This window comes from Equus asinus, chromosome 13, assembly GCF_041296235.1.
Source record: "Equus asinus isolate D_3611 breed Donkey chromosome 13, EquAss-T2T_v2, whole genome shotgun sequence".
NCBI lineage: Eukaryota > Metazoa > Chordata > Mammalia > Perissodactyla > Equidae > Equus > Equus asinus.
The window spans coordinates 43842602-43856637 of record NC_091802.1 but is presented as its reverse complement, the minus strand read 5'-3'; the positions used below and the strand labels follow the sequence as shown (position 1 = coordinate 43856637).

The following is a 14036-nucleotide window of genomic DNA, read 5'->3' as shown; positions in this document are numbered from 1 at the left end:
TAGGACCTCAGAAGCCAGAAATCAGAAACATTTCTGTGGGCCATTTCCTTGGCCCATGGGTAGGGTGAAATAAGCCAGCTCAAAGATAGAGCTTGTTTTCAGGCAGCTTATGTCAAGGACACACTGATCCCCAAAAGGAAAGAGACTGAATAGCCAGACCAGGCAGGCTTAGCATGCTGCAGTCCCATGTAGGGTGGACACCACTGCTGTCCTGAGTGTCTGTGGCTTTAAGGGGTGAGGATACAAATTGTGATGTGAATAAACCTGGCTTCCCTGGCTTGTACGTGGGCCGAGGTGTTGGAGCCTCAGAGTTTGGGCCTCAGGGTGGTGGGATGAGAGAGGGGACTACCCGTAGGTATTACCCCAAACTTCAGACATACTGTTCAAATAAGCAAGCTCCGCCCTCCCACCCCCCACAGACCAAAACACGTGCTGAGTTCTTGCCAGCGTCGGGCATCATCTTCCACTGGGATGCCAAGGCCACGTGCCTGACCTCCTCAGCTGCAGTCCCCTCCCCAGGCCACCAGAGAAGGCTCAGCTGTCCCTCCTGAGAGGCGGGTGGGAGGAGGGTGAGAGAGTGTGAAGTGTCCTGGAGATGAACGCCCAGTGCTGGGGAGCTTAGTCACTGGGCTTCTCAGCTGTTCCCTTGTTGAGGTTCTTAGAGTCCCAGGCAACAAGGTAAACAACCCTAATATAGTAGAAGAGGACAGACACCCCATTTCTCACCTCCCAAAGCAGTCTGTCGGAAGGCTCCCAGGACAGCACACGGACTGCCCTGCGCCAGAGCTGCCTGTCAGAACTGCCTCCTCCCATCCCCAGTCTCGTGGGGGAGGGCTGTTGGCAGCCAGCACAGCTGCCCTGGTTGGGCAGACAGCCCCTCCTTTCTCCGGAGGGGTGGGGGTAGGGCGGGCAGTGGTGTCCTTCAGGATTTTCAGCTGGAAGATCTGAGAAACAATCCTCTGCTAAGGGGGTGCGGATTGGGGTGTTAGGGGCAGGGACCCAAGGTCAGGCTGCATGTAGGGTCAGAGCAAGTCTGTGCATCATCCCATGCTCTCTGGAAAGGATCTGGGACAAGAAGCATCACGTGGTGATGCCAGCACTCCCTTGGTCCTTCTTCTAGAACATCCATGGGTCCAGGGTTTAATGTAGGGTTTTTATTTTGTCAGGTTTTGTTTGATCTTCCTTTAAATTACAAATAAATATAGGCTCATTATAAAAAAATTTAATGAGACTAAAACAAGCAAAAGTCTCCCTGTTTCCCAGTCCCCTTCTCAGAGGTACCGGCCCTTTGACATGAATCTTTCTAGACTGGTTCTGCATATGTAAACTATAGTTGTTTCTTTTATGAAAAGCAGATCTGCTCCAGAGGTTGTTCTGCACCATGTTTCTCATGTGCTGGTACGTCAGGGAGATTTTCTTCTCAGTACACGTATGTCTCTCTAGTGCTTTCTCCCAGCCAGTGTGTAAGTTCTTATCCTAGTCAGTGGATGAATTCGTAGGATCCACGAGCTCCTGGAACTTGATTCTGAAGTGTGTATGTGTGTTACATGGATGGGCGCACACACCTTGATGGGGAAGGGTCCATGTCATTTATCAGATTTTCAAAGGGGTCTGTGCCCCAAAAAGGGTTATAACCATTCATTTGAGAACATCTGGCTCGAGCATGGAGTTCTGGCAGCCTCCTGTTGACTCTGCCACTGATCTGGGATAATGTGGCCTTGGGCAAGTCAAGCCACTGAGCACCTGCTCTGTGCCAAATGCTGTGCTGCCAGGGGCTGGAGACAGAGCTATGGCATGCACACACCTGACCTGAAGGAGCTCGGTTTGTGACGGGGTGAACACGTTTACACGGCATGAAGGTGGTAGAAGCAGCCGTCAGCTGGGGGCACAGGTGAGGTCAGCCTGGACAGGTGTTTACAAGAGGTGGAATGAGAACCGAGGGGAGAATATCTCGATGGTGATAAGGAAAATAGGGGGGAAACTCTTTTAGTGGCTCACTGTGTGCCCAGTACTGTGGTCGTCAGTGTCACCTATGTTATGTTCCTGGGATCATTAAAAGAACTTACAGAATTGCTGTCATCCTCTTTTTTTACTGATTAAATAAAACGGATATGAGTACTAAAGAAAACAAGAGGGGAGAGTTTCAAGAAGGAAAAAGTGGTCCCCCAGTGTCAAGCGTGCGGGCAATTAAGTGGAGGGAAGTGGCTTGTGGATTTGGCATTTAGGTGATTGCTGACCACGCTTCCACCTGGGTGTGCTCACTCCTGAATGAACGTAAAAACGCACAGGATGTAAAAGCTAATACGCCAGGAGAGGTCTTCAGTGAGGCAGGGAAGCTGGCAGCTCTGGAGTTCGGCTTCCCCAACCAAAATCCCAGCTCAGATACTTTATACCCAGTGACCTTGGGCAAGTCACTTCTCTGTAAAATGGGGATAATGAGACTACCAGATAGGCTATTGTAAGATGTAAATAAAGAATGCTTATCAAGTGCTTAGAGCAGTGCCTGGCACGTGTTAAGTGGGCATTAAATATTAGTCCTCGTTAACATCTCATCATCGTCAGCCCCTCACTTTATGGATGACATGGAAGACTGAAGTTCAGAGAGGGGAGGTGAGCCAGACGGGCAGCTGGCGTGGACTAGAAGGCCCGTGTGCTTGCTCCCTGAAGTCCCAAGGGAGCTTTCGCCTGGTTCCCCCTGGGGCTGGCGCAGACTTCTAAAGCGTCTTGTGTTTTGAAGTGTCCCCTCCGACCCGCTTTGGTCTGGTGAGTGGGAATGGTTTTCGCATTGCTGGGACACTAGAGGACTTACGGATTTCTTAAAAGTTACAGCAGAGGTTCTCAAACTTCTTAGTTCACGCCCTAATGTCTCAGTAATTTTTTTCATGGCACCCCAGGTCAAAACAAGTACCTAACAGTTCTGTTTATTAAATAGTTAGGTGAAATAATAAGTCTTTATTCTAACAACTTAATATCCATTTGAATGACAATGCACATAAGTTGAAAGAAAAATGTTTCTTTTATTCTTAAACAACCATAATTACTAATGAGATGTGTGCCTTGTTGGGCATTGCACAACTTCTCAAACTTTGAAATGACATTGAACACCGTGACCTTCATTTCCTGCTCCACATTTCCCCCCCAAAGTACTTCTTGTCCCAGCAGCCTCCAAAAACCTAGCTTCATATAGATCATCAAAAGGAATACAACACGATCTAACGTTGAAACTCAGCTGTCTCGAGCAGGCAGTTTACGCGGTGTCCCACAGATGTCCTGATCCTCGCTGTTTCCCTCAAATGTAACATATCCTGAATTCTCTGTGGTGCCCTGAGGTGCTTCAGCTCACAGTTTGGGATCAGTAGGGTTGAAGACATTTGCTAATACAAGTCCTGTTAGTGAATTAGTTCCAACTCAAGTTCAGAGCTGGAAACACTGACAAAGAGTCAAAGTTCACACAAGTTGATTAACCAAACCAAATATTCTTTAAGTAACCAGAAGAAAGACATTTTCCACTGATAGGCAAAAGTCCAAAAGCCCCACATCGTCAGAGCGCCCATTTGCCAGGTCAGCAGTCTCCAAGGGAAACTCTTGCAGATCCTGACTGATTTCTCCCAGGCTGGTTTTGTCACCACTGGCGCCCCCTGGTGGTACCTCTCAAGGCTAACACGAGAACCAGCAACAGCCAGAAAGAAGGCTGTCTCTATTAGCAAGTCTAAGCACTGAATAAGGGGCTCTTATTTGAGCTGGAGGGAGAAGGTGGGGAGCCAGCATTTCCTGAGCACCCACTGGTTGCCAGGTCAGGCGCTGGTTACCATCCCTCCAAATCCTCACTGTAGCCAGGCGCAGAAGCCACCATCCCCACTGTTCGCATATGGAAACACAGCTTAGGGGAACTGACCTACCTTTGGAAGTGGTCAAGCCAGGGTCTCAGCCCAGGATGTATGTATCCAAGCCTTGTTTCTTCCCGCCGTGCCATGCTGCTCCCTGCAGAAAGGAGTGAGTGGTCCCAGGGCTGCCAGTCCACGGTGGGAGAGGCCTTGGCCAAACCCCTCCCCAGAAGCCACTCCTGTGCCCAGATGCTGGGGAAACAGCTGCAAACAGAATAAACAATCACTGCCACGTCTACACAGACATCTTAGTCCTCGGGAGAGAAGACAGATAACGATGAGTTGAGAAGGGTGCTCAGGATCCAGAGGCACTGACAGAGCCAGAGTCTCGGCAACATCAGCTCTGGCTACAGAAGAGTCAGAAACACAGCATCTGAAAAGTAGACGAGGATGTTGATAAATAAAAGGTCCATGTCCTAGAAATTGCCCAGAGATTTGGGCTGGGGAAAAAATGTTCTGTGTTTGGCAGATCTGAGGATGGGCAGCATGCCAGGACCCTGGATAAGGACTGTCATTTCTGTGTGACTAGAAGTGTTTTTGCACACGTCAGCACTGCAGAACTTTCATCAAGTACTGATGACCCCGAGGGCTCGAGGGACACAGTCTAGTGTCTGAGGGCCTTGCCAGGCCTCGGAATCATCACTGGGAACCTCAGTTTCTGTGCAGGGAGCACCAAGGGTCCTGACAGGATGCCAGGGAGCCAGCCCTGAGCCCTCACCCTGACTTGCAGCCACCCCTGGGCCCTTCCAGGTGCGAGTCGAAGTGTTTCGGGCAGAGGAGTTGATGGCATGTGCGGGATTGACCTCACCCAGAATCGTCCCTTTGTATGGAGCTGTGAAGGAAGGTCCGTGGGTCAACATCTTCATGGAACTGCTGGAAGGTAAGGAGCGAGCCACCACTCTTTCTCTCTCAAAATTCAGAGCCAGAGGTTTCCCCAAGTCTTGGCCAGGTTGGCCTTGGTCCCCAGTCAATGCATTTTTAACCTCTTGACCCTCTGACATTGGCAGGAAAGGTCTGCTTTCTACCACCAGCCCTTCAAGGCCCCTGCTCATGGCTGGCTTGGAGGCTGCAAAAGCCCCAGGTAAAGACTGGCCATTTGTCTCCTAGGTGGCTCCCTGGGCCAGCTCATAAAGCAGAAGGGCTGTCTGCCAGAGGACCGGGCCCTTTACTACCTGGGGCAAGCTCTGGAAGGGCTGGAATACCTCCATACCCGAAGGATTCTGCACGGAGATGTCAAAGGTAAGGCTCAGGCCCCCACAGTCCTTTCTCACCCCATCCTGCCTAATTTCCTCCAGATCTTCTGGGCCTGCCTGGTTCAGGCCGACAGGGCTGTACCAGGGGAAGGGCAAGTGTGTTCTCTAAGCCCTCAGCCTGACACTGTAGTTTCCAGTGGGTGGTGCCCACAGAGAACTGCAGATGGAGCTTCCACACACTGGTGACCGCTGCAGGGGTGGGAGCAGCGTCCCCAGGAGTAAACTCTGCTCCTGTCCCCTCACCCTCAGAGATCCTGCCTGCTGCCTGCCTCTAGCCTGAGCTGATACCCTCCACCCTTCCTCCATGACTAATGAAACTAATCAGAAGCAGCAGCTGCCACGTAGGGTCAGCCAGAAAATTGCCTCACTGGAGGTTCAGATTGGGCTGGGGCCTACGTGACTCACCTGTTCCTTCTTCTTCCCTGGGATGGCCTGGCAGCTGACAACGTGCTCCTGTCCAGCGACGGGAGCCGTGCTGCCCTCTGCGACTTTGGCCATGCTGTGTGCCTTCAACCCGATGGCCTGGGGAAGTCCTTGCTCGCAGGTAAAACCCCCTCACTGCCCCTTCCCAGGATGATAATAGCCAGTAGCCTTTTCTAAGCATTAGCTGTGTGCCTTCTCCTGTACTTTCCATAATGGCAAGCTGAGACGGGAGCACTTTATGCACCATTCTATTTCAGCCCCACAACCACCCTCGGTGATCATAAGGCTTTGTCGTTAGGCTTAAATCCAAGAATGCATGCCAGGTGCTCATTCCTGGCGTTCCCATTACAGAGAAGGGAATGGAGAGGCTGCATGCTTCGCCCTAAGTCCCAGGTTTTCTCCCTCAGAGCCCCCATGGCTCCACCCCTGGGGTTCAGCCTTACTGGGGAGCTGTGCTCCCAGCCTGGGACCTCAGCCCTCCTATGCCTGGGGGAGCACAGTCTCTGGAAGCACAGCAGGAAGGCTGACTGAGGGGCCTGGGCTCTAACTGGAGAAGTGTCTATTCTTAGGTTTTTCTGATTATTAAAACAATCCACATCCATTTTAAAATATTTGGCAATTATAGAGTTAAGCGGTATAGAAAAAGAGGAAAAAAAGAATTCTTACCATTCCTCTTGCCCAGAGAGATAATCATAAATATTTTAGATAATTCCTTCCAGGTCTTTTTTTTTTTCTATACATAGTTAAGGCCATTGTAACACAATTTTGTGCCCTGCTTTTTTCACTTACAGTATTAAGCATAAAAGGATTTCATTTTGACCAAAGGGAAAACAGTCTTTTAGAAGTGATTCTTTGTCACTAGAAGCCTGTGTTGATAGTTCGAATGGTGTAAATGCAACATGGACACCTGACTTCTACTTTAAAATAACTTTAGTGTTTTTTTCTTATACAAAAATAATTTATTTTCTAATATCTTTTGTAGACAATAGTAGAGCTAAACAAAGATAAAAATTACAAATCACCAGAAAACAATACTGTTAACATCTAGTGTGGATCCTTCCAGTCTTCTGTGCAAATGTTTTTTGGGTTTTTTTTTTTTAATTTTTTAAAATTTTTTTCCTTTTTCTCCCCAAAGTCCCCCGGTATATAGCTGTATATTCTTCGTTGTGGGTCTTTCTAGTTGTGGCATGTGGGACGCTGCCTCAGCGTGGTTTGATGAGCAGTGCCATGTCCGTGCCCAGGATTCGAATCAATGAAACACTGGGCTGCCTGCAGCGGAGCATGTGAACTTAACCACTCGGCCACGGGGCCAGCCCCACAAATAAGTTTTCTAATATTGTGTTTTTCACTTACTAAAATTTCGGGAAGATCATACCATTAATTAGTCTTCTACAACCTAATTGTCAATGTCTGGATCCCTCCCCATTTTTAAAAAGCACTTGAAGGGTTGTTCCACAGGGCAGACCCCCTATTTTGGATGCTATACTCTTTGTACCAGTCCCCAGCAGAGCCCCCGACTTAGCTCGTCCCCAGCAAGTTTGATTTGGACACTTTAAAGTAGAGACCAATTCAAGGAGTCTCAGGAGTTGACTGGGGTGGTCGTTGCCGAGGCTCTTGCCCATCAGAGTTCACAGCTGACTTTTCTGGCTCACCTCGCCCTCCCAGGGGACTACATCCCCGGCACAGAGACGCACATGGCTCCAGAGGTGGTGATGGGCAAGCCCTGCGATGCCAAGGTCGACGTCTGGAGCAGCTGTTGCATGATGCTGCACATGCTCAACGGCTGCCACCCTTGGACGCAGTACTTCCGAGGGCCGCTCTGCCTCAAGGTCAGTGACAGCACTTGGGACGGCCAAGAGGGAAAGCCAGCAGGGCCACGGGCCTGGGCTGCACACTTGAGGTTGCCTCCCATTTTGGCTGTTCCTCATTGGCAGATGTGAGCAGGGAGCCAGGGAGAGGCCTCATCCTAAATGTGGGATCCTGACTAAAATACTTGCCACCCAAAGCTGGGGTTCCAAAGGGAGATCCCAGGTGAGGGATCCTCCGTGCTTACCCTGGGCCACCTCTGCCTGCCTCCTGACAGCCTGGGCCTGGAGGTCATGGGCCCCTTGCTGCCTAGCTCTGGCCTGTCCTACCTGGCCCCGTTTCTGGGAGAAGTCCAAGCCCCAACTCTAGCCAGGCCACTCCAGTCCTTGTGAGAGAACCCAACACAGCAGGGTAGGGGGAGTGGGGAGGAGCAAGCACAGAAGGTGGGTGCTGGGAAGTGAGGTGGGAGGCAGGCCTCACGTGTTGTCTTTTGACGCCCAGATTGCCAGCGAGCCTCCGCCTGTGCGGGAGATCCCACCCTCGTGCGCCCCTCTTACAGCCCAGGCCATCCAGGAGGGGCTGAGGAAAGAGCCTGTCCACCGAGCATCCGTGGTGGAGCTGGGGGGGAAGGTCAGCCTGGCGCTGCAGCACGGTAAGAGCCCTGCGCTGGCTGTGGGGCAGGGAGAGGCCGCAGGGCAGTGTGGCAGTCAAGAGCGAGCTACTCGACCGCTCAGAACCTCAGTTTCCCATCTAGAGCCTGGGGATGACACCAACTTCAGGCTTGTTGGGCAGACGGAGGTGATGTGAGTAAAGTGCTGAGTACTGTGCCTTGGTGCAGAGGCAATGCTCAAAGATGGGGTTGCCACACATAAAGGGGGCTGGAACTCATCAGTCATCTGAGAATGTGCAAGAGAGCCACGTATCACTTCTCAGCCCTTTGAGGGGGAAAAATCGGAAAGTTGGTAGTGCCGAGTGGTGGGGGGGTACAGGGCAGAAGCACATGCAGACCTGGGACCCAGCGCTCCACTCCAGGGTGTTCCGCCAAACGAATTCTCAGTAGCTCTCTCAGGGGACACGCACTGCAGCGCCATTTGTGGGCAGGGAGTTGGCTTCCATCGGGTGTCCCTCCCTGGGAGAGAGGAGAGGCCACAGCGGGGATGCCCGTGGAGCACCATGCAGCAGTGAAAGCTACTTGATGTTCACAGAGCAGCATCGCTGAGCCTTAAAACCATAGTGCTGGGTGAAAAGAGGCCCAACAGAGCGAGGCCTAGAACACAATGCCTTTTATAAACTAAAAATCAATAAGTAAAAACAACACACAGTTTGCAAGAACGTGATCAAACCAAAGTGACACGATAGCCACCTGGGGGGTGGGCCGCGGAAAGGCAGTGGTTGGGAACGAAAAAGGAATAAATGAGAGAGGCCTTGCAGAGCTGCCCAGACATAGATGGTAGTTATCATGGCCCTGGGGCTGAATGCCCCCTACTCCAGAGAAATGGTGCCCTCAGGAGGAGCTGACTGTGAGGAGGGGTGAGTAGGAGAGATGGAGGGTCAGAGACGCCAGTTTACTTGGGAACTCAGAGTTGGTGTCAACCCAGAGCAGCTGTTTTTGAATCTTCTCTTTAATATTAACATCAACAAAGTCCTTCTCTGGAGCAAATTCTGTAATTTTTTTCTTTCTTTTCTTCTTTTTTTTTTTTTGGTGAGGAAGACTGTTCTGAACTAACATCTGTGCCGATCCTCTATTTTTTATATGTGGGATACCACCACAGAATGGCTTGATGAGTGGTGTGTAAATCCATACCCAGGATCCGAAGCTGCGAACCCCAGGCTGCCAAAGCAGAGTGCATGAGCTTAACCATTATGCCACTGGGCTGGCCCCATATTCTGTAATTTTTAAATTTGCAATTGTTACCTGGAAGGAAAGTGGAATAAAAGACAGAATCTTTTCCTGTTATAGGAGGCCATCTTATGGAAGAGGCCTCCTCCAGAGACTGCAAGCTGCCCTCCTGAACCAAGTCCCTTAGTGGGGCAAGAGTCCTCCCTCACTGCTTGCTTCCAGCCCTCCCTTGCCCAGGAAAGGCCGCCTGGCCTGGCCTGGAGTCTGTGCTGACTCATTTCCATCTGACCACTGTGCTCTCTGTTTTGTAGTGGGCGGTCTGAGGAGTCCTTGGAGGGGAGAGTATAAAGAGCCAAGACATCCACCGCCACACCACGCCCACTCGCCGCCAAGCCCGGCCCACTCTCGCCAGACCCTGAGTGCCCAGCCCAGGGAGCTCTCGCCAGGGGCTCCGGGGCCCCAGCCAGCTGAGGACACGACAGGCGGGGCCCCCAAGCTCCAACCTCCTCTACCCCCAAAGCCTCCAGAGCGGAACAAGTCTCCAGGCCTGAACTGGGGCAAGGAGGAGTCGGGGACATGGGAGCCCTTGCCTCTGTCCTCCCTGGACCCGGCTCCCGCCAAAAGCCCCAGCCCCTCAGAGCGGAAGGCAACCTTGCCCGAGCAGGAACTGCAGCAGCTGGAAATAGGTACGGGCAGCCACAGCTGCAGCCTCGGGCCCACCAAGCCGGTGCTTTGTCCTCTTTCCAGCCAGCGTGGCCTCTCTTCTAGCCCCTTCCCCAGAGGTCAGCTCCCGCAGCCTGTGCAGGAAGAGCCCTGACAGCACAGCCGGACCCTCCCAGTCTCTCACAGCTGGGTTCTGCTTTCCTCTGCAGAATTATTTCTGAACAGCCTGTCTCAGCCGTTTTCTCTGGAGGAACAGGAGCAAATCCTCTCGTGCCTCAGCGTTGACAGCCTCTCCCTGTCAGATGACAGTGAGAAGGTGAGTCGGCTGTGGACCAGGAGCCAGGGCACAGAGCAAGTGGCTTTGTGTTCTCTGGTGAACAGGCTGTGGGCAAGTAGTGGGTAGAGAGAGGGTGATGGAGAGGCGTCCTCACCAGGGCAGGGGTCCTGGTTTCTCAGAGTAAGACAGTCCATCTTCAACACGCCGGGAATCAGGGCATGGTTTCGCTCCTAGGGGTAGTGGGGAAGAAGGCTTAGGCGTTGGTCTCCATGGAGATACTCTCACAGGGGCCCCTCACGAGCGCAGCCCCCTGCTTAGCCTCACAAGTTCCCAGCAGAGCCCTGCTCTGTCTAGGACGTGAGCTGTTCCTTGCCCCGGGGGAGGGCCCAGGGCCTCTTTGCTCCAAAGCAGACCAAGGCCAGGATGGTTCCCTGAGCCCGGGGGCCTGAGTCTGTGCCCACCCTTGTTGTTTCAGAACCCATCAAAGGCCTCTCAGAGCTCGCGGGACACCCTGAGTTCTGGTGTGCACTCGTGGAGCAGCCAGGCAGAAGCTCGCAGCTCCAGCTGGAACATGGTGCTGGCCCGGGGACGGCCCACGGACACGCCGAGCTATTTCAATGGTACAGTCCAGCATCACCTGCTCAGCAGCCCCCACAGCACCGGATCTGCTTGGGACTAGGAGTCTGAGAGGTTTCTGTCTCCCTTCCCTGGCACAGTGGCCTAGTAAATTGGTTTAGATCAAAGGCCCTGATCACCCAGGAGCCTTTCCTGGTGGGGCAGTGAAGGAACGTTGCCCCTCTTGGGCTACAGATGGAGTCCCAGAACCTCCCCAGCTTGGCGTGGAGAGCAGTCTCTCCCGGCCTGGAGTCGAGAAACTGAGCGATGAATGTCTTCTGAAGGGAGAAGGAAGAACAGGACCCCACGAGCATTTTAATCGAGAATTCAGCCACAGGTTTGCTGGGATCCTCCTCTGGGATTTGAAGTCAGAATTTGAGAGAGACAGACATCTTAGAACTTAGTTTTCAAGCTCGGCTGCACAGGTTATCTTGTGATTTTGGCAGACCAGGGCTTCATCAGCTCACAGGTCCCCAGCCCTCCCCAGGGTAGTGTGACTCATGGCAGCAAGCCGCCATGGTCTGGCCAGAGGCCACGCCAGCTTGGAGCCTGTTACCATCTAAGTTGCCCACAGTCTAATGTGACCATCTTTGTTTCTGATTTCTCCTGCTTTGTGTGCGGGTGGCATCGGCCACAGCTCTGCACTGTGCGGGCAAAGCTCCAGGTGCTGACAGGAAACGGCAGGAGGAGCTGAGAGGTGTACACTGTTAGGGCCCCTCAGCCTGATGCCATGCCTGTAGCCTCCCCGCCGCCCACCTGCTTCCTGCACAAAGGGCACCTTGGCGAGCCAGCAGCGCTCTCCTGATACTCACCTTGCCTGCCTTCCAGGTGTGAAAGTCCAAATACAGTCTCTCAATGGTGAACACCTGCACATCCGGGAGTTCCACCGGGTCAAGGTGGGAGACATCGCAACTGGCATCAGCAGCCAGGTAAGGGGGCAGGCACGCGCTTAGGGGCGGAGTCCCAAAATCCAGCGTGCCTGGCCCAGCCCTACAGGAGGAAGGCTTTTTAATACGTAGAATTGGCTCCCTAGGGAGTAGTTGGCCTTGCAAGTCCCCCAGGGTCTCAGGGCAAGATTGGCAGTGGTGATTGAGGGGTCCCCAGGACCCACACTTGGGCCGGGTGAGATTCTCCAGGTTGTCCAGAATGGAAGGCAGATAAGGCCCTCAGGGCGGCCTACTTGGCTGAAGGGAGGTGTCTCCCAGCGCAGAAGGAGACCATCACCTTACACTTCGGAGCCCCATGCCACTGTCTCAGGCCCCCTGGTTTGCTCTGCCCCCAGATCCCAGCTGCAGCCTTCAGCTTGGTGACCAAGGACGGGCAGCCTGTACGCTATGACATGGAGGTGCCAGACTCGGGCATCGACCTGCAGTGCACCTTGGCCCCTGATGGCAGCTTCGCCTGGAGCTGGAGGGTCAAGCATGGCCAGCTGGAGAACAGGCCCTAACCCACCCTTCTGCTCCTGGCTCCATTCTGCCGGAAGCAGCCTTCCTTCTCGGTGCTCAGTGCTGCCCCTGAGATGCGTGCTCAGTCTGCTCCCAGGGACCTGCCGCCTCCTGGCGCAGCGGTGGGATCGGGGCTGGCAGCAGCAAAGTAGGAGCTAGCAAAACACCTCCTAGGATGTCCTACCTGAGTCCTGCCAGACCCCGCCAGGAGAACACTCGGTGCCCACAGGAGGAAGAGGAAGGCAGGAGGGAGCAGAGGGGCTCTTCTCTGCCCTGGGCCAAACAAGCTGGCCTGACCCGTTGGGATCGGTGACTGCTTGCTGGCGGTCAGGGGAGAGCAGCTCCCGGCCCACGTTGGGAGAGGTGGAAGAGCTCCTTGGCCTCCGGGCATCTGTGAGGGTGTCGACTGTCTAAGGACCCGCACCCGGTCTAGTACAGGAGCGGGGTGGCAGGTGTGCCCACCCTTGGCCTAATGGGAACCCTCTGACCCCCTTGTCTGGCCATCACACCCCGTTTTAGATCTAGGAACTCTTCAGACAAAGTCAGGGCGGGCGGGATTCCTGACACTGGGATGTCTCCCTAGGAGCATATAGCATACTTTTCCGGGTGTTGCGACACAGGTCCTGAGCTGAACTCAGCCTCGGTCAAGGACCAAAGAAGGTGTTAAGTGAAATGGTTCTCAGTGCCCAAGCACGTGCCCCTTTGCTGTTGGCCACCACTCTTCCCCAGAGCAGCAGGCCCCAAGCCCCACCCGCAGGCCCAGCACGGCTGCTGACTGGCTGGCACTCAGTCCCCTCATCTGTAAAAGTGAAGGGTGACACAAGACCCACCCACAGGAACTGTCTGAGGGTGGGCGTGATAGACATTGGCACAACTCTTCCCAGGCCACGGCTTCAACATCTTGCACACCAGCTTCCCGAGAGCCAGCTCGGGCATCACCGCACACTGATCCTGCCTGCCCTGCCCCTGGTCTTGGGGGCTCTGCCAGCTGCACTTTGCACTCTGATGACCTCAAAGCACTTTCATGGCTGCCCTCCAGGAGGGCAGGTCCGCGCCTCTGCATGAGCACAAGCAGGTCAGGAGATGGGGTGAAGGGACTTGTCTCAACCTGTCTCCACACGTGTGACCCCCAAATCTCCAGATTTCTTTTAGATGAGTACCCCCCATCCCCATTGCCCCTGCCCAGCCTCCTCTTTGGAGGGAGCTGATCAGGACTCATGTAGCATTAATCAACTGTGAATCATTGGGGAGGGAGGGGCCTGGTAGCCTCAGCTCCTGGGGGTCGGGGAGTGTCCCTTGAGATTCCTCCTTGGGAGAAGCTCATCGCCACGTCTGTCCAGCTGTTCACATGGAGCCACAGTGCTCCCCAAGGAGAGACCCCAGCCCCAGGATGGAGGAACTTTGTATTACAAGCAGCCTTGGTGTTACAGAGTTCAGGCTGTAGAGAACCCTTTGCAACAATAAAGTTTGGTGACATGTTTTTAGGCCGTGGCTGTCTGCACTCTTGCCTGCCTGCTGCTGAATCTCAGCTGCTAACAGCTGCCTCCCTTTGCCTTCTTGGTGGGATCTTGTCAAGTCTGCCCCTTGTTTGGGGCACAGACTGTTTTCAGCCTTTGAATGGGGCTGCTTTTTCTACCACTCTTCCCAGAGAGTACTTCCAGTCCCACCTCTGGGCTATCCATTCAGACCAGTTAGGCAAGATGCCCCACCCGGTGGCAGCAGGGAAGTCCCTGGTCAAATACCACCAAGCTGAGGGGAGGAGGAGGAGGATGCCAAGGCCTGGGCACTGACCTGGCATGGCTAGGTGGGAGCATACCACATGCCCAGAAC

The 14036-nt window shown here is 53.6% G+C and overlaps 1 protein-coding gene across 1 annotated transcript in view; it reads left to right on the top strand.

The window, feature by feature from the left end:
• MAP3K14 (mitogen-activated protein kinase kinase kinase 14) overlaps positions 1-13697 on the top strand; it is a 40927-nt gene extending 27230 nt beyond the window's left edge. Inside the window, exons 7-16 of the mRNA XM_014849410.3 lie at positions 4635-4764; positions 4992-5123; positions 5577-5681; positions 7226-7389; positions 7868-8018; positions 9518-9892; positions 10079-10185; positions 10622-10766; positions 11590-11690; positions 12044-13697. Of these exons, the coding sequence (XP_014704896.2) occupies positions 4635-4764; positions 4992-5123; positions 5577-5681; positions 7226-7389; positions 7868-8018; positions 9518-9892; positions 10079-10185; positions 10622-10766; positions 11590-11690; positions 12044-12208 (1575 nt within the window). The 3' untranslated portion in view covers positions 12209-13697. The remainder of the gene's footprint in view (positions 1-4634; positions 4765-4991; positions 5124-5576; positions 5682-7225; positions 7390-7867; positions 8019-9517; positions 9893-10078; positions 10186-10621; positions 10767-11589; positions 11691-12043) is intronic.
• The last annotated feature ends 339 nt before the right edge of the window (positions 13698-14036 follow it).